At 45.5% G+C, this 26,709-nt stretch overlaps 9 protein-coding genes across 10 annotated transcripts; 4 read left to right on the top strand and 5 right to left on the bottom strand.

Moving 5' to 3' along the window:
- Nucleotides 1–94: 94 nt before the first annotated feature.
- LOC108026127 (uncharacterized) lies at nucleotides 95–862 on the bottom strand. Its single transcript, XM_017096830.2, has 3 exons — nucleotides 770–862; nucleotides 315–715; nucleotides 95–254 (listed from the first exon to the last, which is right to left on the bottom strand). Exons 1-3 carry the CDS (start codon nucleotides 860–862, stop codon nucleotides 95–97), a joined length of 654 nt encoding a protein of 217 aa, XP_016952319.1.
- A 231-nt stretch (nucleotides 863–1,093) lies between these two features.
- Nucleotides 1,094–2,129, top strand: LOC108026128 (uncharacterized). Its single transcript, XM_017096831.1, has 3 exons — nucleotides 1,094–1,755; nucleotides 1,816–1,926; nucleotides 1,994–2,129. The coding sequence occupies exons 1-3, from the start codon at nucleotides 1,094–1,096 to the stop codon at nucleotides 2,127–2,129; spliced, it is 909 nt and encodes a 302-aa protein (XP_016952320.1).
- A 165-nt stretch (nucleotides 2,130–2,294) lies between these two features.
- Nucleotides 2,295–3,488, top strand: LOC108026074 (uncharacterized). Its single transcript, XM_017096773.2, has 3 exons — nucleotides 2,295–3,088; nucleotides 3,150–3,260; nucleotides 3,333–3,488. Exons 1-3 carry the CDS (start codon nucleotides 2,295–2,297, stop codon nucleotides 3,466–3,468), a joined length of 1,041 nt encoding a protein of 346 aa, XP_016952262.1. The 3' UTR covers nucleotides 3,469–3,488.
- LOC108026073 (uncharacterized) lies at nucleotides 3,489–5,675 on the bottom strand. Its single transcript, XM_017096772.2, has 4 exons — nucleotides 5,354–5,675; nucleotides 4,513–5,029; nucleotides 4,018–4,335; nucleotides 3,489–3,757 (listed from the first exon to the last, which is right to left on the bottom strand). The coding sequence occupies exons 1-4, from the start codon at nucleotides 5,673–5,675 to the stop codon at nucleotides 3,505–3,507; spliced, it is 1,410 nt and encodes a 469-aa protein (XP_016952261.1). The 3' UTR covers nucleotides 3,489–3,504.
- A 722-nt stretch (nucleotides 5,676–6,397) lies between these two features.
- On the bottom strand, nucleotides 6,398–8,572 carry LOC108026078 (uncharacterized). The gene is made up of 4 exons (XM_017096776.2): nucleotides 8,489–8,572; nucleotides 7,036–7,922; nucleotides 6,736–6,924; nucleotides 6,398–6,674 (listed from the first exon to the last, which is right to left on the bottom strand). Exons 2-4 carry the CDS (start codon nucleotides 7,872–7,874, stop codon nucleotides 6,404–6,406), a joined length of 1,299 nt encoding a protein of 432 aa, XP_016952265.1. The 5' UTR covers nucleotides 7,875–7,922; nucleotides 8,489–8,572; the 3' UTR covers nucleotides 6,398–6,403.
- Nucleotides 8,573–10,093: 1,521 nt separating this feature from the next.
- LOC108025971 (uncharacterized) lies at nucleotides 10,094–10,969 on the top strand. Its single transcript, XM_017096664.1, has 4 exons — nucleotides 10,094–10,267; nucleotides 10,330–10,568; nucleotides 10,623–10,733; nucleotides 10,828–10,969. The coding sequence occupies exons 1-4, from the start codon at nucleotides 10,094–10,096 to the stop codon at nucleotides 10,967–10,969; spliced, it is 666 nt and encodes a 221-aa protein (XP_016952153.1).
- A 6,426-nt stretch (nucleotides 10,970–17,395) lies between these two features.
- LOC108026111 (uncharacterized) lies at nucleotides 17,396–19,365 on the bottom strand. Its single transcript, XM_017096811.3, is given in 6 exon segments — nucleotides 17,396–17,560; nucleotides 17,626–17,900; nucleotides 18,026–18,119; nucleotides 18,386–18,502; nucleotides 18,741–18,916; nucleotides 18,982–19,365. Coding segments are annotated over 6 exon segments (1,062 nt in total). The 5' UTR covers nucleotides 19,261–19,365; the 3' UTR covers nucleotides 17,396–17,439.
- Nucleotides 19,366–20,519: 1,154 nt separating this feature from the next.
- Nucleotides 20,520–25,478, bottom strand: LOC108026107 (uncharacterized). Of its 2 annotated transcripts, XM_044095597.2 has the most exons (7): nucleotides 25,429–25,478; nucleotides 24,659–25,377; nucleotides 24,218–24,429; nucleotides 21,415–21,601; nucleotides 21,137–21,348; nucleotides 20,763–20,873; nucleotides 20,520–20,697 (listed from the first exon to the last, which is right to left on the bottom strand). In XM_044095597.2, the coding sequence occupies exons 2-7, from the start codon at nucleotides 24,995–24,997 to the stop codon at nucleotides 20,520–20,522; spliced, it is 1,239 nt and encodes a 412-aa protein (XP_043951532.2). In that variant the 5' UTR covers nucleotides 24,998–25,377; nucleotides 25,429–25,478. The 2 variants fall into 2 exon arrangements, with proteins under 2 accessions (XP_043951532.2, XP_016952296.2); XM_017096807.2 differs by lacking the exons at nucleotides 21,137–21,348; nucleotides 21,415–21,601.
- Nucleotides 25,259–26,692, top strand: LOC108025972 (F-box only protein 11). The gene is made up of 3 exons (XM_017096665.1): nucleotides 25,259–25,453; nucleotides 25,510–26,060; nucleotides 26,425–26,692. Exons 1-3 carry the CDS (start codon nucleotides 25,259–25,261, stop codon nucleotides 26,690–26,692), a joined length of 1,014 nt encoding a protein of 337 aa, XP_016952154.1.
- The last annotated feature ends 17 nt before the right edge of the window (nucleotides 26,693–26,709 follow it).

Here is a 26,709-nt window from a genome sequence, read left to right as displayed (position 1 = left end):
GCACTGCGTTAATTAGAGACTCCCAGCAGCTGCTAATGAAACGCACAGACATTGCAATTTACATATAGGCCTATTTCCAGTGGTTTTATTGGTTCTAGTGAAATATGACTTGACTCATGAGTTTTAAGATATCGTGCTTGCATTGGGAATATAATCTCAGGCAATCCCGACCCAGAAAGCCATCTTGCTCGGCCTGTTCGTAGGCATTCCTGTAGACAAGTTCGTCATCCCGGAAGCCTTCGTGTTGCGAGGGGCTGGAAATAATATAATATATATTATAATAATAGAATATCTTTAATATTGTAATAATTTACCTCAAAACAAAGGTGACAATGTCGCTAAGCAAGTGCTGATGGCTATCATCGAAGGGATGCTGGGCCAATTCACAGACACTTCTCAGCAAACAGGTCTCATGAAAGCCATATCCCGCCAGTGCGTCCTCAAGAAAGGCATAGAGCTCCCCAGCGGAAAAGTCCTTGGGGTGCATACCATTCCCTCCATCATGACCATATTTGGTGTAGAAACTCTCATCCGTCAGTTCGAGTTGAGGAACCTCACGTTTCGCTTTGTAGTTGGCAAATCCCGGCCAGATGGGTATGCTATAGAACTCGGTTAGGTTATAGGGATAGTTGTAGGAGATGGCAAAGCACCAATCTATCAGTATACGACGCTCTGGAAACAGTTCAGCAATGGGTGTGGATACCGAGAGGGTCAACTAATGATTGCAAAAGTTAGTACGCAGCTCCAAAATTGTGTAGCCCTTACTCACACCCAAATTAGAAGAGGCTGGCCATATCAGAGATTCGGATTGCCCAGCGAGGAGGATGATTAAGATACTCCCAGTTAACCAACCCAGTTTCATTTTCAGAACTGTTCCGCTTGAGTCTTGAAAGAAAACTGATCCATGTACACACAGACAACTCCCACAATTACTAGAGTAAATTGGGTCGGTGGGTTAGTGGACATATGAGTACCGTAAATATATCAAGACATCAATCAGCTCTGGGCAAATGTTTGATCAATTGGTTGGCACTGCCAGAATAACTGGCCTCTCAGAAGAACTCCAACAATGTACGCATTTCAGTTGGTCAAGATGCTACGAGCCAAGCTCTTTATCTTCTTGGTGCTGTATGCCGCTTTCAGGCCAAGTTTGGGAGAAGATCATTGCACATCCAAGAAAACCCAGCTTAAAGACGTAGTGCCTAGAGTTTTTATCAGAAGGAAAAGAGCAGTGCTTTTCCCACCAGGATCATTTGTGAAGTTCACCTGCTCCTTTGCCACAGGTCTGCTGGCCACCTATCCGAAGGGTATAACCTTCGTTTTGGAGGAAGCTGTGTATTTCCCAGTTCCCGGGACGCTAGAGGATATATACCCCAAGAGGTTTCGGCCCAAGACCACGACCAAGAAACCGGAAAAGCTGCCAGATTCCATTGTTTACATACCCGGTACCGATTGGCGTTTCAAAGCCCAGACCTTGCCCAAACCCAAATGGAGACAGCCGCCTCCAAAGACCCATCGCATCGATGATGGTAGCTATGCCAACCCGTTCAAGTGGCAAAAGTGGAGTCAGGAAAAGAAGTGGCAGCATTACAAGTGGAATGAATTCGATCCCAACAAGGCCAAGTGGGCGAAATGGACCACGCCCTCGCCAAAATGGGAAAACAAATGGAGCAAGTCAGCTTGGGAGTCCCACCATTACCATGGCCATCGGGATCGCAGATCTTTGTTTGATCGCTTCACCAAATTGAGTTCACTGTGGGTAGTTATCATATTTTATTTCGCTATATTGGTCTCAAGGTATTTTACCTCTCAAAGGATTGGCATAGATGTGAAGTCCTGTATTTTACGCACCATCTGCGACAGCAAGAGATTACTCCTGCCACCTGGTTACTCCATGCTTCAGGATATGCTGCGTGTGGTTTTCACGTGAGTTGGGGGTGCCTTTGGTGAAATTTGTATAAAAATGTATTTTAAAATGAGATATTCTTTAAAGTTTGCCCCGTTTGGATGGCTTGGAAGATGAATACACTCGTATAATGGACCAAGATCCTGAGGACTGTGCGGCGGACTTAAAATCTAAGTGTAACATGAATTTATTGATTTGGCTGCTGAGCGGCAAAGTTGAATAAAGTATAGATTGATTTTCAAGTACCCACTAAATACACCAATCACGGATCCCAGACAAGTGCAATTAGCACCCCCAAAAGAATCGATTACAATGACAAACATCCAATTGAAGTCCATTTGGTACTAGTTGTCTGGATTTGGTACATCTCAATCAGTACTTCTCAGCAATGCGTGTTGATCTGTTGATCTTCTTGAGTTTTATCCATTTGACTTTGGCTCAAGTGGAGTCCAACCAAACGGAGTTAAATCATGTGTTGGATCGTGTTTTTTCGCGCCGAAAGCGCTTTGTTTTGTTTCCGCCTGGATCAAACTTAAAGTTTACCGGGCAGCTGAGTAAAGGTCTAATCTCGGCCTATCCCAGAGGAGTGAACATGAATATCGAGCAGGCCTGCTACTATCCTGTGCCCTCCAAACGCGAGGATGTCTACCCAAAGCGGTATCGCCAGAGGACTACGACTACGGAGAAACCCAAGACCACCACGGAACCCACTTACGTTTGGATACCGGGTACCAACTGGAGATTTAAGGCCACGCCTCTGCAGAAGCCCAAGCCCATTAGACTCCATCAACGCATTGATGTGCGGCCACCGAAGCCTTCTTATGCAGATCCTGCCAAGTGGGCTCATTGGTCGAAATATGGTAACCAATACGACAATTGGTCGCCAGCAAATCACCACTATGAGAAGTACAGCCAACCGGGGAGGTGGAGCAAGTGGACCACGCAGTCGCCCAAGTGGTCCAAACGTTGGTATAGATCTGCAGATGGAGAGTACTATGATCCCGAGGTGGAATCCTATGAGGATGTGAGGTCGCAGCCCCTTGATGATCCTTACGATCCCGATATGGCTCCTTATGAAGTAGCTCACTATCCAGAATTGGCCCATGTCAAGGATTTAAGGCATTACAATGGGCATCGTGATCGCAGGCAGCTGTTTGAACACTTCGAAGGGTTCAGTAAGCTGTAAGGATTAGTTGGAATATCGAAGAAAAATATTTTTAGTAACCTCTGCCTTATTTTTCAGCCTGGGAATCGACGCCAAGGCCTGTGTCTTGAGAGCCATATGTGATAGTAAGCGTCTACTTCTGCCTCGAGGATATTCCATGATACACGATATTGTGAGACTAGTATTTACGTAAGTGGAGTTCGTCAAAAATATTTAAATATTTTTAAGAACATATAAAGCTATTTCCTTATCAAACCCTAGTCTTCCCACCGCGTCCGGCGTGGAGGACGACTACTCCCGGATCATGCACATGGATGCGGAGGATTGCGATCGTCAGTTTCGGGACTCCTGCAAACTGAACATTCTGGCGTGGCTCATGGGCGGCAAGTGGAACTGAATAAAACAAACATAGAGAAACTTGGGGAATGGGTGTTTATTGTATGAACTGGGCCTGCCACATGGACTGTTTACATCCCGGGTAGAGGGCGGCGCAGTCCTGCTGGGCGGCGTGGGCCTTGTCGTAGTGGGTGTCGCGATAGGCAACCGGCTCGTCGTCCAGGGCTTCCGGAATGGTGAACACCGCTCGCATCAGTTCGCCCACGAAGGTGCCGGGCTCGTCCTCCCCCGCCTTCTGACCCGTCTCGCAGAGGGTTCGCAGGACGCAGTGGTGGCCATGGTGACCTCGCCTGAGGAAAGAGTAAATCGGATAGCTAATTAACGAGATAGATACTCTTCAGCGGATATCCCTAATGATTAGCAGTGATTATCTTAAGTGGGCATTCCAAACACTAAAGGATGACTTAATATTAATATGTTTCCAAGGCGTAACATAGGAGATAACTTAAAGCTTTAAGAGATTCAAATAGAGATGGCATTACTAATGCACATATTTCACCATGTGGAAAATCAAACAGATGAAGCCCCACTTCTCTCCAGTCCAACTCACTTGTCCAGATACTTCTCCACCCGCTCATACAACGCCTGTCGGCTCCTGCGATGGTGCTTGATCTGGAGCTGCTCCAGGCGACTCAACTTGTCCTCGTGCTCGGTGGCCACTCCACTGCGTCGCTGACGTTGATGCGGATTGGCTGCATCCGGAATGCTGCGCTTTCCAAACACCGGATATATGCGATGATGACGGGGCGCCGGCCTGCGAGTGGGTCGACTGGTGGTGGTGGTTGTGGTGGTGCGGCTGCCCTGTCGTCGCTGTGCCGCCGGTGGTGCCGCCTTTTGAGTTTTGTACCCGTAGTAGCGATTTTTCATTCTACAAGTGGGTAATAAAAATAATTTTAAAGGGCGAGAAAGTATAAATTTGGAAAAAAAACTGCTCTAAAATTTAAAAATCAATTTACAAATCTTAAATAGTTCCCTTTCTTCCAACTGCTCGGTATTCTTAGCCAACGAAAATATTTTTCCTCACCAAGAATATATTTTTGTTTACCTTGAGTTGAGTGCCCAGTAGGGATAGCGTGAGTTCTGGGCGGGAGTGTAGGGCCGCGCCCACTTGGCGAAGGGGTTGCTGGCGCTGACCCCGGGTCGGCTGTAGTAGTAGTGGTTGTCCTTCCGCCTGCCCCCCTTGGGGCGGTGGTAATAGCTGTCGGCGTATTGATGCGCCGGATGCATCGGAGTGCGGAAGACGGGCGAGGAGCTGTAGTAGGAGTTGCTGCCACTCGAGGAGCCGCCGTAACTCGACAAGTTGATGTAGTTGGGCTTGTAGTCCAGGGGCCTGCTCGTCGTGGTCGTGGAGGCGGAGGACGGGTCGGAGGCGTCGTCCACATAGGTTATGTTCGACACGGTGTCGTTGCGACTGATGTCTATGGTTCCGTCCTCCAGCTTGGTCAGCAGGTCGTCCAGCTCCTCGCTGGGCGGCTTGCTGGGCAGCTCCCAGGCCAGAGCCACCGTAATGCCCAGAATCAAGTAGTTCGTATAGTCCACCACTCCCACAATCTCGTCGTACACTAAACGGATGGGGAAGAGGTAATTGAGGCGTGTGATTTGCATGGTTTGAGGCAGGGGCGGGGAATGAGGGATTTTAAGGGGTCAATTTACTTAGAAGACTATGATCCTAAATTCCAAGATAATTTAGGAATTACTGAGAACACTGTATAAGATTTAACAGTAGAATCCCTCACGAAAACCCCCTTAAGAAATAATTTAAATCACATCTTACAACATTAAATTAGATAATAGCTCATATGGGTTACAACTATAAAGACCCCCATTATGAACCCCCCGAAAAACCCCAAAGCTACGCCCCTGTCCTGCGACCGAGCGGAACTTACCCATCTGAAAGGAGCTGCCCTCCGGAAATACCAAATAGCGTCGTTTCCGGGACAACAGCTCCTGCGACTGGCTGCCCTGGACGGATGAGGAGGCCGACTCATTCAGCCGCGTCTCGATGAGCTGCTCCAGGCTGCTGTCCGCATTGTTTATGCCCAGTGACGGGCTGCCGGTTGCCAACTGGATGGATTCCCCGGTTTTCAGTGCGTCGGCCAAGTTGGCCGAAAGCAGGACAACTGCAGTCAGGACTTTCGGCCAGCAATTACCTATGGGGGAATTTTCCACTTTATAGCTGACGGAGCTCCTCACTTTCCGCGTCAACATTTTCCGGCAACTTGCGGTCCAAGCGTTGGCCACGCGGCAACTGTCGGCCAAGTATCGCGAGGCTGGCCCAAACAGAAAGAGGCGAGAAGAAGCGTTCTGCAACTTGGCCGTTAATTGTGAGTGCTGCCCTCCGCTTTCCCCCGAAGAAAGTTTCCAGTTTGAGTTGGAGCTGCGTTCGTTAAATTTCTTTCGCTCTCCTTTTGTCTTTCATTAGTTTTCACACTTTTCGTCTTTTGTGTTTTGGCAAGTAGTTTGTCTTGTAGAGCGTCTTTGCCTCGTTGCCTCGTTGCCTTTCCTCCTCTGCCAGCTCATTGGTCTATTTAAAGGTTCAAATTACTTTTTCACGCTCCCAACTTGTTCTCCCTTCTCCTGGTTTATTCGTTCCCATCTCGAAAGTAGCACACTTCCATCTACCATCGAGCATCTTCCTCCGATAGTGTTGGGGAGTTCAAGTTGAAGTAATGTGATCACTAGTCTCAGTTTTTCCGGGGTAAACTTGAATGCTCGAGGAATGCTTTTAGCCGGGGAAGTGAATAAACTTCCAAATGACTTTTGCACAATCTTTCTTTCACAATATCCGACTAGCTATTTGAAATACAAAGGGTGTGTCTCTTAAAAATATATAGGATTAAGGTACGATTTGAGTTAATCTTTGAAGTTTCCGTAAGCGAGGTAAATCAAACCAGATATTATTTAGTTTCTCAATATTTATTGTTTGCTCTTCCTATTTATTCCAGCCAGAATGTGTGATTGCAATCGCCGTAGAGCTGTCGACAGTCGCCGCGCTGCCGATGGGCCTCCAGGTAATGGGGGGAAATCATTAGCTCCAGTTCCCCTGGCTCCTCCACGTCATCGCTGCCGGGCAGCTGGAAGATGGCCGAGAGTAGCTCCATTATAAAGCTTTGTGGCTGGGCTGGATGGCTTCCTTGGAGCCCCTGCTGCCTCTGGGCGGACTCGCAGAGAGCTCGCTGCACACAGGAGGTGCCATTCAGTCGTCGCCTGGGGATTCGGGATTTATTATACCACTGAGGCAAATGATTTGCTTAGGTTCTACACTCACGACTTGTACAGGCGTTCGATTTTGCCGAAGAGCAGCTGCCTGGAGCTGAGATGCTGCTGCAGGTGGAGTCGCTCGAAGTGGGGATCCAGCTCCAGGCTTCGTCGTCTCCTGCGTCTGGCAAAAACCGGGTATATATGGTGTTTCGGCGGTGCCCGTAGCACCTGTCGGGGTCGCTGGGAGTACCCATAGCTGAGGAAAGTAAGCAAGTTGAAATTTAATTTAAAATTTTCCATTTTAGTTTAAATTTATCTAAAAAATTTAAATTCAGAAGGTTAGATACTATATCTGAAGTTCACTTACTTCCACTTGGAAGGGCCCCACTTGCGCTGCTTCTCCTGCCAGTTCTGCTGGACCCGCTGCCCGTTCCGCGTCCACCAGTTGGTTTTTCCCGTTCCCGCTCCATCCGTCGCACCCACTGCCTGCCCCCTCTGCTGCCACCTCCCTAGCGACTGTCGCGCATGCCAATTAGCGGGAAATAGCGCCTGCCGCTGCTGTCCACTCGCATTTGCATCCGCATTCGCATTTGCATATGGGTAAGCGGCCGGGATGCGTTGGATATTCGTGTAGTACGAATGGGAGTCCTGCTCATTGGCCGCATATGCCGGTGGATTCGCTGGCGGTGCGTGCACAGCCTGCCAATTACCAGTGGCTGTTGCTCGATTGTCCAGCTCCAGATTCTGGGCAGGGGCTTGGAGCTCCAACTGCGGATCTGAATCGGGCAGGGGGACGCTGTCATTGCGGCGGACAGTGCCGATGGTGCCGTCGTTGATGCGCGTGAGCACGTTTTCAATCAGCTCGCTGGGCGGCTTACTGGGCAGCTCCCAGGCCACGGAGCAGGTGATGCCCAGGATGGCGTAGTTGGTGTAGTCTATGATGGGTATGATGATGTCGAAGACCAGCTGGAAGGAGGAGCCCTCCGGGAAGAGCAGGTAGCGTTTCTGCCGGTGCAGTCGCATCATCGCATCCTTTCCACTCTCCAGCGGGGCGGGAGACGAGGCCGGAGGAGTTGTAGTGGCGACCATTGAGTGGGAGACATTACCACCAGGTGGACCATAATTTTGGATCAGGCAAAGAGGCAGCAGCAATATGAGCAGAGTGCCTGCCCCAGCGCAGCCAATTACTTTGATTGTTTTTCCCATTTTTCCTTAATGGAAGGCGGCAAGAGTCACTTGGCCAACACTGGCGAGCTGGAATGAAGTTAATAAAAAGGTATTATAATATTGCAGGTCACCAAATAAAAGTAAATGTTAAGGAAACTATGTAAGAAATAATTTTTATCTTACAAATGGGCATTCAACTTATTTTTATTGTATCTAATGGATTTACTATTATATCACTATCTCTAAAAATATATATATATTTTTCCATGGATCTGTAAAATGTGTTTCCATGCTTTCCAGTATCACTATCACTTATTGAATATTTTTTCTCTGTCACTCAGAGAAGTCCAACATTTTGTTCGAGAGTGTAATTGAGCAATCGAACATTCCGATTGCTCCGTGCCCGGGCACTCCCATCGAAAAAAGCAGCGACGAAATTTGCATAATTTCACTTTAGCTGTGACGCTTCCATTTGCCGGCACTGCCAATCATGCGTTAAATTAATGCAATTTTCGACAACATTCGAAGCGCGAGAGATGCTCGTTCCGATGGTCAGACGGTCCGATTTTTCGATTTTTCGATCGGCCTTTACAATTAAAGCACTGCCATTCCAAAGGGGCGAACGAACGCGAGCTTATGAAGCAGATAATTACCATTAGAGGCGAATTGGGCTCTCGATGGGGACCGATTAGGCCGGGTCCGCACTCCTTGCTTTACGATATGTTGCTGCCATTAGCTGTCCGAAGCGAACTGATGCCCCGCAGACCGGCCATCGAGTTCGTTCCATTTCGGAGCGGCAGAGTTTAATTGTACAATTAGCACCCAATCGAGTGTCGTTAACTCGATTCTGTGTCACTGCAAGTGCTCTTTAAAAGGTGCTAAATAGCACCGCCCCATTTGGCATCGTAGGTCGTATATCCCATATCTGCCACACCGATTGCCGGCAGCTAAAATACTAATTTGTCGATTTTTCACTTAGCCATCGCATTAATGGCCTGGTTATTTCGCTACATTGTCAAAGTGGCCGATAACAGATTGTTTAATTACTATATTTGGCCAGCGATTGGTGGTTGATTCCTGTCTGCAGTGTCGACAGCCCGCCCGTTGGCAACCGCAATAAATAATCTTTAACACGACAAAACCGAAATAAAAACAGTAGCTCATGCAAAAGGGATTAATATTGAATATATTTTAATCACTACGGCTTTCGCAAGGATTAAGCGCTTTTGAACATTCGGTAATTCTCGGCTTGATTGAGTGCTTTTTAATTTTCACATTAACTACATGCCTATTTTTAACAGACTTAACTTCATTTTAAATTTGATTTGTTTAATGCCAACTTGTTTGGCTTTTAGAAGATTAAATGGAATTTAGTGCGCTAGTTCTTGTATCTCTAAAATAGTTTTGTATAATTTAGTATAGCTTAGATTGTTTCAAAAGAATCTCTTGAACTCCAATTGTTTTGGTGGCACCTTTCAGCGGTCAGCAATCAATTTACAGAACAAAAGAACCGCCAGGAGGGAGGATCTTCTGTCGGGAGCCGCTCCACCCGGAATGGCAGTCAAAGCGCCCGAGGGCTTTCCACAAAACCAGGTGGCAACAGAGGATTCGCACTGCTGGGACACAGGTTGGATATCCGCTGTTAAGTCCTCGCCAGAGGCGATTGGATTCTGGCCTACGCACAATGCCATTTTGGCCGCCGAGGATTGGAGGAGGTGGGAGTCGGATGGAGGCTCTTCGGATCGGAACCGTGCTCCTTAACTGCTCCTGAAAGCTGCTGAAACTCATTGGAGTGGCCACTGAAAAGCCTCAGTTGCGGTTTTTATTGTTTTCTATCGATTTAACACATATGAATATCTCATTTCGCACTGTAAATGTGTGTTTATTATTATAAAATATTCATAATGTGGTTGTTCGAATTATTGTGGTATGTCATTGGTTTATTGTGCCACGAGTGTTTAAGAAATATTCCTATTGTAAACTATTTTAAAATGTCTTGATTACTTACTGTGTTTTGTGTGAGATATGCTCTAAAAGTTGAATATTTCGGAGAGTTTGAACATAATTTTCATCTCAACTTTAATTCCTTGTAAATGCTTTAAAGGTTGATTCTACATAACATTTTTTCCCAGTGCATAGCCGTAGTTTTCTGTTAACTTTGCGAATTCTCGTCTGTCAATTTCTTGGGCAAACTAAGAGCCGAGTTTCCCATTGCCGCCGCAAGTTGCAAGTTGCACCGGCTGCAAAATTAGTTGACCATGCACTCCAGCGGCAAACAGTTGCTCCTGAATCCTTCCGTCGTCGTCCTGCTCCTGCTCGTCCTTGTTGGAAGTGCTGCTGGAGATGGGAGTGCCACATCCACATCCACATCTGCCTTAAGCCTCAGCCGGTCGAAACGCTTGGCCATTTTCAATGGCTCGGGCACAAACAAGGTTGACCACCATCGGATATCGATCCGAGTTTGGCATTCCGACTCCTAATTGCTCTCCCCCAGATTGTCGCCGGCCTGGCCTACCCCATCAAGCAGGCGGATGAAGTGCAGTCGGTTTGGGGATTCGTCAACTACCAGGCGCAGTACGTGCCATCGCCAGTTCCAATTTACTGGTGGAGTTTCTGGAACACCTCGACATTTGTGACCACAACCAGGGAGTGGCGCCAGCATGTCCAGAGTAGGCTTCTCCAGGACGAGACTCGCATGTGGCTGTACGATGTGGTGGAAACGGGCCTGGAGCGGTGAGTGGATAGCCCCGTCTGTCATCGCCCTTCCCTGAGGTATTCTCATTACAGGTTCGGAGATCGGAATGCAGGCTCCTGTCTGCTCAAAAGTATCTGTGAGATAGCGCAGCGCCCCTTTGTGCATAGCAATATTTTTGGGGAAGTACTCAATGCAGCACTGGTGTGAGTTTAATTTGATTTTTTGATTGTTAGCAGCTTAACATGTGCTACATTTTCTGGGTTAATGGAGATTCTTGTATCTTTTACTACTGAACAGACCGTCTTTGGACAATGTGCCTGAAAAGTATCTGCTTGCCAGGAATGCCGGAAAAGCTGGTGCCAATTGTTGGAAAACCTACAGTGATTGCAGCCGGAAAATGTGGAACAAACTTATTCGAATGGCTAAGATAAAAATCTGACTAAATTAAGCTTATTTTTGATATTAATATTTTTAAAGAACTGTAAGATTTAATCGCTTATGCCCTTGACTGCTGGAAAAAGTTAAGCACCATCAATTTAAATTAGTTTTTGGAAATTTTCTGTGTGCTCCTTTGACTTTTTAGTCTTTTCGATTCTGGCTGCTGGTATTTTTATTGTCTCGCTTTTTTATTTCTGTGGCTGGTGCTCGTGTGAGATTTTTACTAATTTCCAACCAAGTTGAACTGTAAACAATGTCAGCAGAGAAACCAAATGAAAACAAATGCAGCTAGCAAAACACCAAGGGGCATGGGCGGGTGCTCTACCAGCGGATAAAGGGGGGCTGCAGGGGTACAGGGGCTCCTCGTACTAACGAACAGCAGTCGTCGTGGTAGTCGTCGCAGCAGTGGCAAAAATTTTGCAGCATGCAAAACATTTGTCAAATGTAAATTAGCAAAAGAAGTGCGGGGGAAAGGTTCTAGCATTGCCTCTACGGCTGCTGCGGTTTTTTCTTCTACCAGTGGCGTCGACTGAGCGGGGGAAGGGGGCCAAAGGGGGGCGCCAGGAGGGGCGCAGGAAGTGGGCGGCTTAGGGGGCGGTGTTGAACGGGTGTTTGCCTGGTACAAATCGCATAAAATCACACTTAATGCCCGCAGGCAACATGCAGCATGTAAAAAGTGCAGCGAGGCGTGAATGTCGCTGGCACACAAACTTCTGCATGTGCACAGGACACACACTTGTGTGGACTTGCACTTCGAATAATTAAGGTTAATATTTTACATTTTAATTAAATAGATATGACAGGTTGTTGTAATATTTGTAAGTAATAATGGGTTAACTTTCTATAAACTAGGCAAACCTCGTCTGAAGAATTCGCGTTTTGTTTGTAGAATGAGTAGTGATCTTTTTCAAGAAATGTGGCAACTCCCCATTTGCTAGGCTGTGCCGTCTAAAGAATTCGCTTTTTTTTGTTCCAACTTAACACAGCGATTTCTTCAGGATAAGATTTTCTAAAGATAATCTATATTCAGCTATATAACGACATTTTTCTAGTCAAAAGAAATACTATCCTAGCATTTTAAGACTTAATTCATTACCCAAAAATCCCCAATTTCTCCCAGTGCTCTCACGCACATTCACATGCTCAAGCAGTGGTGCAATGTTGCAGCTGAACGCAAATGCGGAAGCATTAACATGGACGCACCCCGTTCCCGCTGCAGCCTCCTATTTGCGTCTATTGTTCGCAATTATCATGGAACGCAAAAGGCAATGCTTAATTTTTGTTATCCGAAACTTTTACCCTGGCCCCGCTGCACTCACGCCGCCGCCGAAAATGAAATAATGATAAAAAAATATGCAAAAGTACAAGTCAAACTTTAATAAGCGCCATTTCTGCTCGCCGTGTCGTTTGGCTCCTCCCCGGGTTTTTCGGTTAGCTGCCGGTCCTCACGGCGTATGAGCAATTTGCATTTGTTTGCGCCACGTCCTGGCCCTCCCCCTTTGGGGAGCCCAAACAAAGTTCTAGGCGATGCTCTCAAGTGAATTTTATCGCACCCAGATAGCAAACAAAACAAGTCTGCATTTGTATGCGAGGTAGAGCCTTAAGCAAATTCAAGTTATAATTAAATTTTGGCAATGCAAAGGGCCTGGATGACATTTGAAAAAGTGCCTCAAAGAAAGGCCTGGCCTTGGAACCCAAAGGGGGAAATTAAAACGAACTGGGCCATCAGTTTTCTTCTTCAAGAAAGTTCTTAGATTACGATCTTCAAGAGAATTTTGTTCCAAATCATGATCTTTTGTTTAGCAGCTCTCGTTTAAAGTCACTGACTCGGGGACTATTTCACACCTGGGTGTCAAGTCCAATGAACTTCTGGAACTGCTGAACAGCAATCTTAACGGAAACCCTATTTCGTCATGGGACTGCTACAATTTCTGTACAAAATATGGGACAGTTGGCAGGAGTAATTAACACCTTGGCTTAATCACTCAAAAGAAATTAGCAAAATGCGCGCTACACCTTTTATTTATTTTGTTTTTTCCCGAAAAACTTTTCGAGCTGTCGTCTGGGCCCTCAGTATTTTAATTATGTCAAATTTACCCAGCTTTTCGCGGGTGTTTCGCCCGCTCTTTTTCTGTAATTTCCGCTGCTGTGTCTGTTGTTAGCTGGCAAATGTCAGCAGCCAATTAGGAGGAGTGAGCCAAAGGATGTGCCGCTGCGTCTTCGTCATCTCGAGTCAGTCAATGTCACTCTGCCGCTGTCCACCGGCGCAGTTGCCCCACTCAAAGTCCCAAACTCCCCAGCCAGCCGGTGGCAGGAGGAAGGGGTATTCGGGGGGTTTTGGATGCCAATGCCACTCCAGCGCCTGGCCTCAATCCCTGCTCACCTCTTCCTTCCCCCGGATCGCCTGGCTTGGCCTTGTCATCATTTGCATAAGAAATTTATCTCAATGAGTAGCTAATTGGGAAATTGTGACATGCCCGCTTCTCCACCTTCCATCTTCCGCCATCTCGGGACCCAGTTCCCCTAAGTCAACAAAAGGGCTGCGCAAATCCATGGCACGTTAGTTTTATTGCACTAATCCTTGAACTAATTTGGGGAGACGCAGACGAGAGCCACGAGACCGAACCGCTGATGTCGAGAGTCTTGGGATTTTAAAATTAAGTCTAGGCATATTGGTTTTTATAGTGTCAGCCGTGAGACTAGAGCCCAGAATAGCTTAAATGTTCTCTATTTATAAGATAAGTTTAAGAGGTAACAAAAAAGGTATGTAAATATTACCAAACTTTTAATTAATTGGCCTGCAATGCCTTTGAATTACACCAAAATTAAGTTATATTAAAGTTCAAATTATATTAAATTGGTGTTTCAAATAGAGCCTGGGTTTATTGTTCTTATACTGCTAACCATAGGAATAGAACCTACACTAGCAGAAATATTTAAAATGTTCCAGCATACTTTTCTTATTTTTAAAATATTTTATTCCTTAAAAATAAGTTTGCTTTACATTACATTAGACTTAAATGCAATTAAAAATACTAGGATAAAAAATAGGTCATATCATTAGGTATGTGCCTATTCATTGAATTCCATATGGTAACTATAGAGTTTTTATTAATTTTCAAGTTCTATTACTTTTTGATGATACCGAACGTCAAATTTAAAACCTGTGCTTAAAGCTTAAGCCCTATTCGCCTGGGCAGCATTGTCCAAAGTGCGGCAATCAGCGTTTGACTAACTAATTGCGTATACGCCATGCTCTCTGCCATATCATAGACGGTTTAATTTAGACACACAGCGACTGCGATGGGCACACACAGACGCATCCTGGCCACAAACTGAATTGGCTAACTGAGCTCATTAGCAGCCGCTGTCAGGGTCTATATTCCCCGTCTCTAATCCCCCCCAGGCCAAGCCCATCAAATCCCCGCCAGGCAACAGTGAGGCCTATCACCTACCGCCCATCGCCCATCGCATATCGCCCCATCCAATTACATATTCGATAATGTGAGGCAAGCCAAATGAAATTAATTGCACATTTTAATTGACAACGCATCAAATCAATTTGCATGCCAGTCACTCCACCTCGGTCCGATTAATGAATGAATGAGTGTGGCATACGGATGAATGGAAGTGCAAACCAGGCTGGGGTTTTGCACCCGGGCAGCGGGCCCTCTTCGCATGCATAATGTGCCGGAGGCAGATGCGCATTTCGTAGGTCCTTGACGGCCAATAAATTACCCGAGGTGTGCGCTAATCTCGTCTATATTGTGCGGCTGACCAATCATCATGCCGCACCATACCCTCACCCGGGAAATCGGAAAAGCGGGGCGGAGGCCAAATGACTTACCACACCTGTCGGGCCATATTAATTTTAGATGGCCCATGCCCGTTAAATTGTAAACTGCCTATTTTCCTAAGTAATTAAAATGGCTTTCAGGCCAACGCATCTGCCAGCTGGCAGATAAAATATTTATTTGCGATTAGTATTATTTTGTATTTTGCACAACACTAAAATGCTTTTATCTCTTCAGCCATTTATTGACGTTTATTCATTTTATTCACTTGGCAAGAGATCGAAAATTGTGTAAAAATGAATAAATAATTTACAGATTAAGGAGAATCAAATGCCAGCTATAAATTTGTATTGAAGGCAATATTATATATTGGCTCAATTGTATGCATTCAAATTGGAATAGAAATAAAGTGAAACTCAATCTTTGCAGCCAATAGGGTTACAATTTATTGTTTGCCTTTGTGGTTTTCCATAAATCTGCAATGTGTTGAACTAAAATCCGATGGTTATCCTTTTTAATTATCTTACTAAACGCTTTTTTCACCTTTGTACTGGCGTAGTTTTGCTGGAGGCAAAACCATCTCATTAATTGTCACTTGCCATGGGAATGCCGGCACATTTCCAGGGTATTTTAAAATTAATTGTAATTGCGAAAATACACTTCACGCGAACTGGGAAAAATGGAGAAAAATGCAAACATCACCAAATGAGAAAATTAAACTGCAACCACCAGCAACAACAAAGTGACATTTACGTTTGTGTTGTCAGCAAATGTAACAAGTGAAATGAGCAGCATGTACTTAAGGGTAAGGAAGTGGAGGTACCCTATATGGGGCATAATCTATAAATATATATATATTTTTTTTTAAATACCTAAAATACCTTTATTTTTCCGAATAGGGTACATCCTATTAAACTCCTTTAGGAGGAAGCCAGTCAAGGTAATGCGAAATGTAAGGCGCTGGGTGCATGTGCATAAAGTAGGGTCAGTTGATGTGGTTGGGGAGTGGAGTTGACCTCTTAATGCAGCAATTCAACGCACGCCCAAGATAATTAATACTTGATTAAGGCCGAGACACGAACTGGTGGCTGCGTGTGCTCCTTTTTATTTTTATTTTATTTTACTTTTCGGCTACCTACATGTAAGTGGCACAAAGTTGTGGCCCCAATAAGCGCCGCTTCAAGTTTTGCGGTCAATGTCCAAGTGGGGAGCCATCCTCCAGCTCCTGGCGCCCATTACTTGCTGCATCCTTGTGGCAAGCTAGAGAGACTTGAGGGCTCCCACAACTGCAGTTTAATGTCCTTGTGCGCGAGCATGTTATTTATGCTTTTCAACTTAATTAAAGTTAATTTTTAATGTCGCCGCGCTGGGCGACAGGTTTTCCTCGGGGGGCGTTGTGGGCGTGACAAGTGCATCAAAGGCTGCCGCAAACATTTTAACACCACTCGGCGTTTTCGTGCGGCTGACATTAAACAGCTGGAACACTCTTGTCAGCCAGCGAGGTCAACAATGGCCACCGAGTCCTCGCCATTATTTCGTCCTGGCCTGGTCGGTATCCCTTTTGGCCTTTTTCCCTCCCGCCACTGCCGCCGCTGCTCACTTTCAGCTGTTTAATAAAAATGCCAATTAAATGCACGTTGCTGATTGCCACACGCACAATCAGCGGCTGGCGGAAAAACAGAAACACTCGTCCAAAACCTGCAAATGGCACACAAGTTAATTATAAATTACAAATGGCAACAACGGCGAATAAATATCATCAGCAGCCACAAACACTTACTGCGAGCTATCCGGGAAAAACAAAATCAGCAACATCTAGAAGAGGGCGACGATTTGTTACCCAACTTGCTAAGTTGACTTCAAAATTTCGTTGAAGAAAATATGTAATCCAAAATTTAAATACCACAACCACAATATGATGTATTTTAATTTATTATCTACAGCTATAACTTTGTGTTTAATTAAATCTTAAGCTTTTACTTCATATTCAAATAAAATCTTTACGTTAAAATGTTGCTAGAAGTATTAAGTTGCATTGTTATTTCAAGGGTATTAAAATATAGCAATGCGAATGAAACCGAATCTCTTTTGCTGAAATGAAGTTTTTAATTTGTATTAAAAGCGAGGTGAATTAACCATTGTATTAAGTGTCATTGGGCCACAAAACGAACTTTAAAAGACCCTGGCCAAACTTGAATCCCTTTGAAGTGCTTTCATTACCATCGGTAATATTATTTTAGGCAATCAGTCCGACAGGCTTGTGTACATGTTTATATTTTGATGTCCAATTCAATCTCGGTTTGGTTTGTTTTGCATAGCTAAGAATAACAAAACAGTGATGACAGGCTTTGTTTTTCGGAACGGTTACTATTCGGCCAAGTTAGGATACATTTTACGAATTTATTATTTATTTATTATTTGAATGGTACTCAGAATCGTTCGAAATCATATCCAGCGTTACCCATATTAACCTGAAGATTTCTATATATTATAATATCTTGTGAAAGAAAACTTCATAGTGAAAGTCCCTATCTAAAAAGGGAAATTTACGCAAAAACCAAATTGTTGGGTAGTCACCAAGCATGATTATGCTTTAAATTCATTTTCCAATAATACACTTTTATTTGGCTGGCTTGTCACATATTTTAAATGCAGTGCAAGCACATTACACTCATTATTAAACGTCGTCCGTGTACGGCGATATGCTGTCGAAACTCAAAGGACAATGGCTGTGCATGATTTGCTCGCAGTTCTCCTCCCGCAGATGCGGCATATGCCGCTTGTCGTGCTCATCCAGGCTGCAATTAAACAACGTGTAAGCGCGGGATAATTAAAATTCCCTTTATTTTAAGCAGGCACTCACGTAAATACGTATTTCAAAAGCTTAAACAGAAAGCCCTGCCCGTGATCGCCGGCCAGGGCGGTGCAATAGGCCTTGAGCACGCAGGCCCGCCCGTCCAGGCCGCTTCTATCTATCAGCTCGTGGAGCAACGCATAGGTGTCCCTGCGAAAGGGGCGGTTCTCCCTCTTGACCAGCACGGGCGTATTGGCTCGGAAGCCATAGCCATGGGCCCACACAGTCGGCGACTTGATCACATTGTTCTTGGCATTAACGCGGAACTTAAAGAGGAACACAAGCTATGCTATAGGCAACTAGGGGATATGCGATTTTTAAGGGAGTCTTAGCTTTCAGAGCATCCGAATTATTTTACTGGGAATATATATATTCTTTAAGGAGATTTAGGTTTTTGATGATCATTTACAGGATGCAGTTTAATAGTTAAGACTCCCTTTGGCTAATAGCTACCCACAAATATTCGAGTGGTCTCTATAATATCCAGATACCGCTTGGCTCGACTGTGAACTGCTGTGGAATTTTGATCTTGGCCTGCCACCAGGATCAGGAAAGTAAGAACCGTAATCAACCGAGTCGTGACCATTGTAACCGATGTAAAAACTCAACTAACAGAATAGAAATCAATAGAACTGTCATACAGAGAAAGACATTTCTTTCGGCGAACGAAAACTGGTTTGGTTTTGTTCTAAGAGCTATTAGAACTATGCTAATTGATGGCAAACCTTGCTCTACTTAACCCGGAAAATGGAGTCTGTGATCGACTCACCTGAATATCAGTTTGAGAATTTTGAAGAGCATTCCGCTCTTTTGTTTGGGGTTATCCACGTCGTTCAAGGCGGTGCAGAAAGATTTCAGCATGCAAGCTCGGCCATCAAAGCCATGTCTATATGGATAAGATAATATATATAAATAAAATATATGATATTATAAAATAAGATATGATATTAAATGTACAATAGTTATTATAAGATATAAGATTTTATAATATGTTACTTTTTAAAAAAAGATATCATGATAGATATCATATCGTATCTTTAAGGACTTTTTGAATATGATACAAACTATTTAGAATGAATATTTTGCAGAAATTTTAAAATGGCGAAAAATATCTTCAAACTTACCCATCGAGGGCCATCTCTAGCTTAGAGAAGAGGTCCCTCTTGAACAGGCGAAAGAAGACGGCGTTGTCCTTCTTCTGCTCCTCGATGGACGGGAAGGGGTAGTTGGCGCGGAAGCCATAGCCGTAGGCCCACAGCGTGTTGATGGTCCAGAGATTGTTCTTGCCGTTGGTGCGCCACTGCGGGTGGAGGGAATCGAAGGACCCGTGATTGGGAGCCAATTAAAACCGGGTGCCATACGCACCGACATACGTGATCCCTTGCTGAATTGGAGATAACGCTTGCCCCGCCGCAGAATCCTGGTGGCATTGCTGGCTGCCGAATCGTACTCGGAACTGGGTCCATAGTCGCCACTCGACGGGGGACTGGGGATGGGGCTGTCGAAATGTTTGGACAGGGTGCTGAGCCCCTCGAAATTGTCAACTGGCTGAGGCTGAGTGACGGCTGGACTGGATGACAGGATGCTGGGGGCCACCTGGACCAACTGCAGCATCAGCAAGGCCGTCGCTGACAGGTGAGTCATGTTGGTGAGTTTCCAAAATTGCCACTAATTAATACTTTCAACTGCGATGTGCTACGGTTGTGCCCCGACAACTCTACGCTTTTTCCGGTTTAATTGCCCCGAACTGCGTCCAGCTCCAGGTTCCCTTGGCTACTGACATAAGCTCGGATGTATTTAATCTGGCTGACATAAATTCGAGGGCCAAAAAGAGAAGCGAACAAAATAAACAAAGAATCGGTTGCCACTGCCGGCATTGCTTATTTATTTATTGCTCTGTGCGGGGTTCGGTGACATCTCGTGTCTTGGCCATTGCCACCCGCCAGAGCGATCCGTCCTGCTCTGGAATTCTAGTTCTGGACATGACATTTACTTGTTAACACTTTTCTCTCCATCTCTCACTCAGCTGCTGCGGGCACGGAGCCCTTGTTGACATCCACAATTTCCCCGTTTACCATTATAAATGGGGCCAGCGGAGCACTCGGACGAGGTGTGAACACCTGGAAGAGTTGGCAGAGGGCTGAGGAAGAGAGAAATGCTTATCAATAAATAAATATTTTTTTGGGTCAGTGAAGCCAATAGGATTATGTTCTAATTAAATAAATAAATAAATAATAAATAATAAATTTGATATTTTGTTTATGCAAGATGTGTAAAGCTTTCAGTTGTCAATAAATGTTTGCTAATTATGTTATAATTGTGGAGATGTAATCTTTTAACTATGCTGTAGGGCATTTAAAATCCAATTAGAGTTTTTGTCTTGAGAATCTGTTTATTATTTTGACAGATTTTATTCCAATCCAAATTGATGTCTGCTCATATTTCCAAGAAACCCAAATGATTGCTGTCTAGGCCAACAGTTGTAGATATTTCGGTCTGTCACTTAAGTTTCACTCTTAGTCTAAGACAATGCTATACCATTTTCCCTCTGATTGATTTCAGTTTTTCAAAAAGCAACATGGTATTTTTGTTTGGCTTGAATTGCGGTCCAATTTACCAGTGGCAGGATCATAATGATGGGGCAGAAGGTGTCGGGAGACTTGCACATCCGTCAGTTGGAGTCGGCTCACAGGCACCATCAATTCCCTTTGGCTGGAGCAGGATGCCAACTTGCAGCTGGGCAAAAGATATATGAAGTGTCATTTTTTAAACTGGCTCAACAAGTGCCCTTTGGCCCCGACCTCCCCTAGCTATATAAATTGCCTTATAAAACGGAGGTGGACGGAGTTGACATTTAAAAAGAATTTGATGCGAAACACTTTTGGGTAAGTATTGGGAATTTATTAGGCGTAATAATTTTTCGGCGGCGTCGTATATTTTCCAAAGGCCAGTTCCAATAGGGAGAAGTGACAGTGGTACTGGGTGCAGTCGTCGTTGTGGGCATTTCTGTAGGCCTGGTCGTAGTGGAAGATGTCCGAGTTCTCGTGCAGTTCGCGTGTGAAAATTCGCTGCTTCGGCAAGCTGTGGATTAAAATAGTATTACATTAAAGTTTTAAATTGAATTTTAAAGATTTTTTGCAGCTCACCTGAATATAGTGCGCAGCATCTCGCCCACCATGCTCATCTTGGTGCGCTGGAAGTACTGACGACTCTCGCAGAGGGTTCTCAAGACACAGTCCCTTCCATTGTAACCCATGCTAGAATACCAGAAGGAAGGCTACTTATAACCGTATATAATTGATATTAAAGTAAACTAAAAATATTGGAACTTGAAGGGTCTTTAAAAATCTAACGAACATTAAAAGTTATTAATGATGTATCCTATAAAAAAGGAACTTTAAAATATATATTCATTAAATGAAATCTCTTTTTGGGGAACTCATTGCGTTCAACTTATTTTTAAAGACTTATATTTCGAAATTTCGAACTCCTGTTAATAGGATTCTAAGAACCCCCGTACTTATCGACAATGGTCTCTATCCTCTGGTAGATGGCGCTCCTGGACCTTCGTCTTAGGATGGCCGGTCCCACTGGATGAGTGGCGAATCCGTGCAGGTGCTGAAGGACCCACGTGGTATTGGGCAGGTCGTAGGCCACGCCCCAATTGAGGCCGAAACTGTTGTAGCCATAGTACGGATTGCCAATGATGCCCACGGTGAAGCAGACGGCCACCTGATCAAGGACACGTTGACTAAGAGCACTCTGGGAGGGAGGAGAACTGGGACTGGGAGCACATACGGAAAGCGAGGAGCCCTCGGGGAAGCTGAGATAGCGCTTCGGACGACTGAGCACTCGTTGCCAGCGCCGGTGCAACAGCTGCGAGGATGTGCCCAGAGATCCGGGTGCGGACGAGGACGTGGATGGAGCGGAGTCGTCTGCACGTTCCATCATAGTCATCAATGTTGGCGGCGACCATAAATCATGGCTGCTGACATTACCCGGAAAAAACGAGTGGGCCACGAGGGTGGCCGGGGGCGTTGCATTTGTCGTTGCAATTAAATCGTAAATCAAAAACTTTGCAACAATTAAACGATAATTAAACAATACGGATTGCGCGTAAATCATGGCAGCAAGCAACGTGGCACGTGCCACTCTCGCAGGCAACTGCTGTAGTAACTGAGAACGGCAAAGACTGCAAACAGTGGCAAACTCCGAGCTGCCAAGACAATGGGCCAGAGTGCAAATGTGTCAATTGTCCGCTAACGTTTAGAATGCTCTTCAGACACTTGCAGCAGTCACGTTTACAATAAACATGGCACCGGCCCAAAAGCTCGTCGGCTGTGGGGAGGGGTGTCCGCCCAGACAGGCGCTGCAACTTAATTGAATTGCCTGCGCCGACACTTGGAAGTGTACCTTCCTTGCCCACCTCCACTGCCGTCAACATCACCACCTCCATCACCAGCACTCCCATTTCCACCTGCATTTTCACCTGTGGATGCCAAGCGAAAGGTCGAATTGCCTTCGTAAAGTCAAAGATGCGATGACAGAGATCGATGGACTGGTCGGCGATGGCGTTCATATTTGCCAACCCGGCTCCGCAGTGGAAGTACAAGGTATTATTAGTTCGCACCTCAAGTGATGGGGTTTCGAGAGGCCTTTCTAAACTGGTTTTGACTATTTATAGAGTTCTGTGTTGAATTAGCGTTTAGAGAAGAGACTTACAAAGTGGGTTCCGGTTGAAAGATCTAGTTCTTATATAAAGAATGTTAAGTAAAGAAGAAATACATAAAATATTCTTATGTTTTCTGTACTACAAAGAGTTCTATTAACAAATATTTACATTATTATTAAACCTCTTAAAAACGTTTTCTGATTACCCATTTTACTTTTTTTAAAAGAGTACATAACTAGCCTTTGTTAAATAATCTCCACCGCATGGTTGGCGGCACAATGAACCTCCTGATATAATTTCCAGGGGATACTTAACTTTTTAGCCCCCTTCCGGAACCTCCAGAGCTGACAGTGGCGGCTGTCAACTTGAATGCTGTGGCCAGGACGACAGGCGAACAAACAAACAAACAACTTCATTAACCCCATAGGGCATACAGAGCATACCATGCACAAGGACTCCCACTGCCGCATACTATATGTACAATGTGGATATATGTACGTATCCCGACACATCGGATGGAGGCAATTGAGGCCGGGGAAGGCGCTTAGCTGACCCATTAGAGGGCGAGGCGCTCGTAAACCAGAAGAGCCAATGCCAAAAGTCAGGGGCAAAATGGCCGGGCATCAATTGTGGGACGCTAAGCAAAACAGACAATCGAAAAGCGAAACCAATCGAGGGAAAACAATCATGAAACACAAGGCGGGCAGACAGCAAAGCACAAGACACCAAATTCCCGACACGTGAAAAGCTAAGGTCAAAGCCAGGGGAAAATCCCAGGCAGATGGGCGGAAGGAGGGAAAGCCGGTCGAAGGACAAATATGGTAACTTTTTGACGACCACTTGAAGCTTAGCCGGGTGTCCCAGGAATCGAAAAGGGGCCTCAAGTCTCTTGATTACCATGACAACGCCCGTCACTGTATCTGGGGATATCTTGGGCAAGCGCACAGATACACGCACACATGCGTGTGCGGATCGTTGATAAGGCATTTTACAGATTGCAGATAGTTTAGCGCCACCCGCCACATAACTCTCCCCAATTACGGCCTAATTTGTTATGCATTTTTCGCATTGGCCCCAAGTTAAAGTTGCCGAACCGCAGACTCCGAGACTCACAGACTCGTGGACTCGTCCTCTACGGATATTAAACTATTTCCGAAGCATACAAAAAGCCAATTTAAATGCTAATATAAAATACCAACATTTTATTATTATGCCATGAGCACGCATCTCCGAGTAGTGGGCGGTGGGAGGTGGGCGGTGTAGGGTGGCTTGTGGGCGTGGCCGGGTAGGGACAACGACCACTTTGGGTGCGAAGTTTTCTTGGTCGCACTGTGCGTGATAAGCCAAGTGGCTTGCTTGGCTGATTTTGGCAGCGAAAACAGGATGCTGAGCAGGGGAGCCTGCCACTTGAAGCATGTAAAGTATCTACATATGAATGGGAGCTACTTCTGCGGGCCGTACAGTGCGTTTCGAGAGTGAAGAGCCCCTGCGGCAATGATTAAAAGTCATAAATCAGCGGGAATATATGGCAGTAATTTAAGGCCCACTCTGATAAATCATTATTATTGTTTGGGCATGGAACCGAAATAAAGATAGTTATGGATGTGTTTTTAAAAGGGGAGTTTACCAGACTTTTATATTCCATTTTGAGATATAGAATCTTAAGGTTCATATTTAAGAATTAATATTTAAAGTTAGACTTTTTGTTATGAAACTATACTTTATGGTTCATTCTTTATAAAGAGGGGCATTTTTAAATCTAGTTTATATCTTTCGCAATTCCATATTTCTTGTCCGCTCTTGAGCCTTCAGAATAGTTTGGGCTTATCATAAAACCCCAGCTCAACTCCCAACTTTGCCCTTGTTTTCACACACAAATAGACTCGAGATGGTCAAGTGCCTTTGACCCATGAATCCCGAACCACTCACCTGTCTATCATCGTCTCCAGGCGGCTATAGAGCTCCCTGCGATGTCTGCGCTTGATTTGCGCCTTGGCCGACTTCTTTGTGGTCCAGCCGTGGGCATTCTGCAGCACCCAGGTGATGTTGGGCAGGTCGTAGGCAACGCCCCAATTGATGCCCAGACTGAGGTACAGCAGGTTGGGGTTGCCGATGACACCGGTGGTCAGACAGACAGCGCCCTGGAACGCGGTAGAAAAATATTCTTTGAGGTAAGAACTCATTGAAAATCAGATGTTCAAAAAATTATAAATAAATATTCAAAATTCTACAAAAAAAGAGCGAGGTCCTCAGCATTCCCCAATTATTATGTGGGAATTTAAGAGTACAATTTATTTTCCTATCCATTTATTTCCCTGCAGAGGGATAGAACACCATGCTGTCCCATTGTTCGAGGGTTCGTTGACTCACCGAAGCTGATGAACCCTGGGGAAAGGCCACAAAACGCTTGCCTCTCGAGAGTTTCCGCTGCGACGATGGGGCCGCATGTGGTGTCAGTGGGTCGTCCTGCTCCAGGTCCCGGTCGAAATCGTCCTGTTTTCCCTGTGCGACGCGTCCTGGCGGAGTCAGCGTGACATTGTTGACTTTCCCGGCTTCGTGACTCGTCGTCGTTGTCGCCAGCGGAGCAAATTCATCCGGCAAACTGCTCTGGCACTCGCCCAAGAGCCAGGCCGTGAGCAATAGCTTCAGCCAAGTTGCACACATCTTTACAAACTGAATCAAAGATTGGGCCCTTGATTTCTTCCACATTCATAGCTCATCTTTTTGTCTTAGCGTTCTATCAAAATGGCAAACTTGTTAATTGAATTAGAGCCCCGGCCAAGTGACCCGGTTTTGGGCTAATGCCTTGGCCAAATAGCTACTTGCAATGCGGTCAAGACACGCTCCAAGCGGACCAAATTGGAGAGCCACGCGAATGGAATTGCGACTTGGCCACTTGTTCAAACTGGAGTTTACTCCGGGCCGGCTCCTCAGTTCCTCAGTTCTTCGCTGGGCTCCGCTGGCTGCGCTATGGTCAACTTGATTTGGTTTAGATTGGTCTTGTTGGCCAGCCTGGTGGTCCTGTCTGTGGCGGGCAATGGCCCGGCTGTCCTGGACTCCGATTTGAGCTCGGGGAGTAGGGGAGTCACCTATATGCACGAAAAGATTTATCTACTCCATCGCCAGAAGCGCTGGCTCACCTTTGAACTGGGATCTTCTCTCACGGTGGGCTTAATTATAATTTGAAAACTTATTCTAAAATAAAAATATTATTTTTTTAGGTAACGGCCAACTGCGCTAAGGCAGTTTTAGACACCATACCAAGAGGTCTTCTTTGGTTGGCTGAGATTACTAGCATTTATGAACTTCCCGCTGCCGTTGAAGATTGGATACCCCGTCATGTGGGCAAGCCAAAAGTGAAACCTGTGCCACCGACTCCTCCCCCTCCTCCACCACCTCCTCCTCCGCCGCCTCCTCCACCGCCACCTCCTCCCCTACCAGCTCCTCCAGGAGATCCAATTGACTTTCAACCACAGCCCGTCATTGTGCCCCTCAATCCCGCGGATCCCATCCAGTCCTTCTACTTTGCCTATCCCCAAGGCATTCCACTGAGTCCTACTTTGAGTCGTCGCAAGTCCTACTCCCAGCAGATGCAGATGGGATGTCCAGCCTCCCACCTGGTCAAGGATATGTATGGCACCTACTACTGCCGACCCTCTGCCATGTCCCGCAGACTGAGACGCGAATTGGAGAGCCAGGGCAAAAGGATAATCAACGACTCACAGAATCCACAGAATATGCTATTCGATCTGATTGCCATGATGGCCACCATGTGAGTAATGAATTTTAAAGAAGGTATCAACCAGTTTCTTTCGATAATGGGTTTTTAAATACTGGAATATTAACAAATATTTTTAAAATTACAAATATTTTTAAAATAGCTTATCTGGATGATTCCACTTGAATTACATTTAAAGCGCTGTATAAATACTATAACCGAAACCCACCCTATTCATCTAAGTTCCCCTCCATACTAGCAAAATGGATTAGGGAGAGCTCCCTTAAAAGCAGTCCCTAATGTCCATGACTCATTTGAAAACCCCCTAGGGTATAGTGCGATTTAAGGGGGCTTTAAGCAGTGCAATTTGTGAAGAATATGCACCCTCAACGGCTCGCTTCCCTTTCGCCCCATGCAGGTTTAATTACCAGCCCGACTACTGCATCATGCGGACCCTGTGCGAGGCACGTCATCTGCTGGCTCCGCCGGGCTTAACGCTCTTCCACGATATCTTCCGCATCATGCTGCGCTACGTGCATCCGGAGATAGCCCATAAACCCAAGTATCGGGAGGCCTTCACCGCCGGCCATTCGCTCCACGGCTGCGCCAGTTTGTACGGGCCGCATTGCCGCCAGAGCTTTTTGCTGCTCATCAGCGAGCGCTTTCAGGAGAAGTACGCACGTTGATTAAATAAAAATAAAAA

The sequence above is a fragment of the Drosophila biarmipes genome, chromosome 3R (genome assembly GCF_025231255.1).
Source record: "Drosophila biarmipes strain raj3 chromosome 3R, RU_DBia_V1.1, whole genome shotgun sequence".
Taxonomy (NCBI): Eukaryota; Metazoa; Arthropoda; class Insecta; order Diptera; family Drosophilidae; genus Drosophila; species Drosophila biarmipes.
The sequence above is the reverse complement of the archived record's forward strand: the minus strand, read 5'-3'. Positions and strand labels throughout refer to the sequence as shown.

What these genes read in the sequence shown, in the direction of transcription:
- LOC108026078 (XM_017096776.2), bottom strand. Translation starts at nt 7,874, where the DNA reads ATGGGAAAAACAATCAAAGTAATTGGCTGCGCTGGGGCAGGCACTCTG. An exon ending in TGGGGCCCTTCCAAGTGGAA is followed by an intron (nt 6,925 to 7,035) that starts GTAAGTGAACTT and finishes TACTTTCCTCAG; the next exon opens with CTATGGGTACTCCCAGCGAC. An exon ending in ATCGAACGCCTGTACAAGTC is followed by an intron (nt 6,675 to 6,735) that starts GTGAGTGTAGAA and finishes CCGAATCCCCAG; the next exon opens with GCGACGACTGAATGGCACCT.
- LOC108026128 (XM_017096831.1), top strand. Translation starts at nt 1,094, where the DNA reads ATGCTACGAGCCAAGCTCTTTATCTTCTTGGTGCTGTATGCCGCTTTC. An exon ending in TTCACCAAATTGAGTTCACT is followed by an intron (nt 1,756 to 1,815) that starts GTGGGTAGTTAT and finishes TACCTCTCAAAG; the next exon opens with GATTGGCATAGATGTGAAGT. An exon ending in ATGCTGCGTGTGGTTTTCAC is followed by an intron (nt 1,927 to 1,993) that starts GTGAGTTGGGGG and finishes TATTCTTTAAAG; the next exon opens with TTTGCCCCGTTTGGATGGCT.
- LOC108026127 (XM_017096830.2), bottom strand. Translation starts at nt 862, where the DNA reads ATGAAACTGGGTTGGTTAACTGGGAGTATCTTAATCATCCTCCTCGCT. An exon ending in CAGCCTCTTCTAATTTGGGT is followed by an intron (nt 716 to 769) that starts GTGAGTAAGGGC and finishes TGCAATCATTAG; the next exon opens with TTGACCCTCTCGGTATCCAC. An exon ending in ATTGTCACCTTTGTTTTGAG is followed by an intron (nt 255 to 314) that starts GTAAATTATTAC and finishes TATTATTTCCAG; the next exon opens with CCCCTCGCAACACGAAGGCT.
- LOC108026107 (XM_044095597.2), bottom strand. Translation starts at nt 24,997, where the DNA reads ATGTGGAAGAAATCAAGGGCCCAATCTTTGATTCAGTTTGTAAAGATG. An exon ending in ATAGAGACCATTGTCGATAA is followed by an intron (nt 20,874 to 21,136) that starts GTACGGGGGTTC and finishes CTGGTATTCTAG; the next exon opens with CATGGGTTACAATGGAAGGG. An exon ending in ATGCTGCGCACTATATTCAG is followed by an intron (nt 20,698 to 20,762) that starts GTGAGCTGCAAA and finishes TTTAATCCACAG; the next exon opens with CTTGCCGAAGCAGCGAATTT.
- LOC108026074 (XM_017096773.2), top strand. Translation starts at nt 2,295, where the DNA reads ATGCGTGTTGATCTGTTGATCTTCTTGAGTTTTATCCATTTGACTTTG. An exon ending in TTCGAAGGGTTCAGTAAGCT is followed by an intron (nt 3,089 to 3,149) that starts GTAAGGATTAGT and finishes CTTATTTTTCAG; the next exon opens with CCTGGGAATCGACGCCAAGG. An exon ending in ATTGTGAGACTAGTATTTAC is followed by an intron (nt 3,261 to 3,332) that starts GTAAGTGGAGTT and finishes ATCAAACCCTAG; the next exon opens with TCTTCCCACCGCGTCCGGCG.
- LOC108025972 (XM_017096665.1), top strand. Translation starts at nt 25,259, where the DNA reads ATGGTCAACTTGATTTGGTTTAGATTGGTCTTGTTGGCCAGCCTGGTG. An exon ending in AACTGGGATCTTCTCTCACG is followed by an intron (nt 25,454 to 25,509) that starts GTGGGCTTAATT and finishes TTATTTTTTTAG; the next exon opens with GTAACGGCCAACTGCGCTAA. An exon ending in ATTGCCATGATGGCCACCAT is followed by an intron (nt 26,061 to 26,424) that starts GTGAGTAATGAA and finishes CGCCCCATGCAG; the next exon opens with GTTTAATTACCAGCCCGACT.
- LOC108026073 (XM_017096772.2), bottom strand. Translation starts at nt 5,675, where the DNA reads ATGTTGACGCGGAAAGTGAGGAGCTCCGTCAGCTATAAAGTGGAAAAT. An exon ending in TACTGGGCACTCAACTCAAG is followed by an intron (nt 4,336 to 4,512) that starts GTAAACAAAAAT and finishes ACCCACTTGTAG; the next exon opens with AATGAAAAATCGCTACTACG. An exon ending in GTGGAGAAGTATCTGGACAA is followed by an intron (nt 3,758 to 4,017) that starts GTGAGTTGGACT and finishes CTCTTTCCTCAG; the next exon opens with GCGAGGTCACCATGGCCACC.
- LOC108025971 (XM_017096664.1), top strand. Translation starts at nt 10,094, where the DNA reads ATGCACTCCAGCGGCAAACAGTTGCTCCTGAATCCTTCCGTCGTCGTC. An exon ending in GTGGAAACGGGCCTGGAGCG is followed by an intron (nt 10,569 to 10,622) that starts GTGAGTGGATAG and finishes TTCTCATTACAG; the next exon opens with GTTCGGAGATCGGAATGCAG. An exon ending in GTACTCAATGCAGCACTGGT is followed by an intron (nt 10,734 to 10,827) that starts GTGAGTTTAATT and finishes ACTACTGAACAG; the next exon opens with ACCGTCTTTGGACAATGTGC.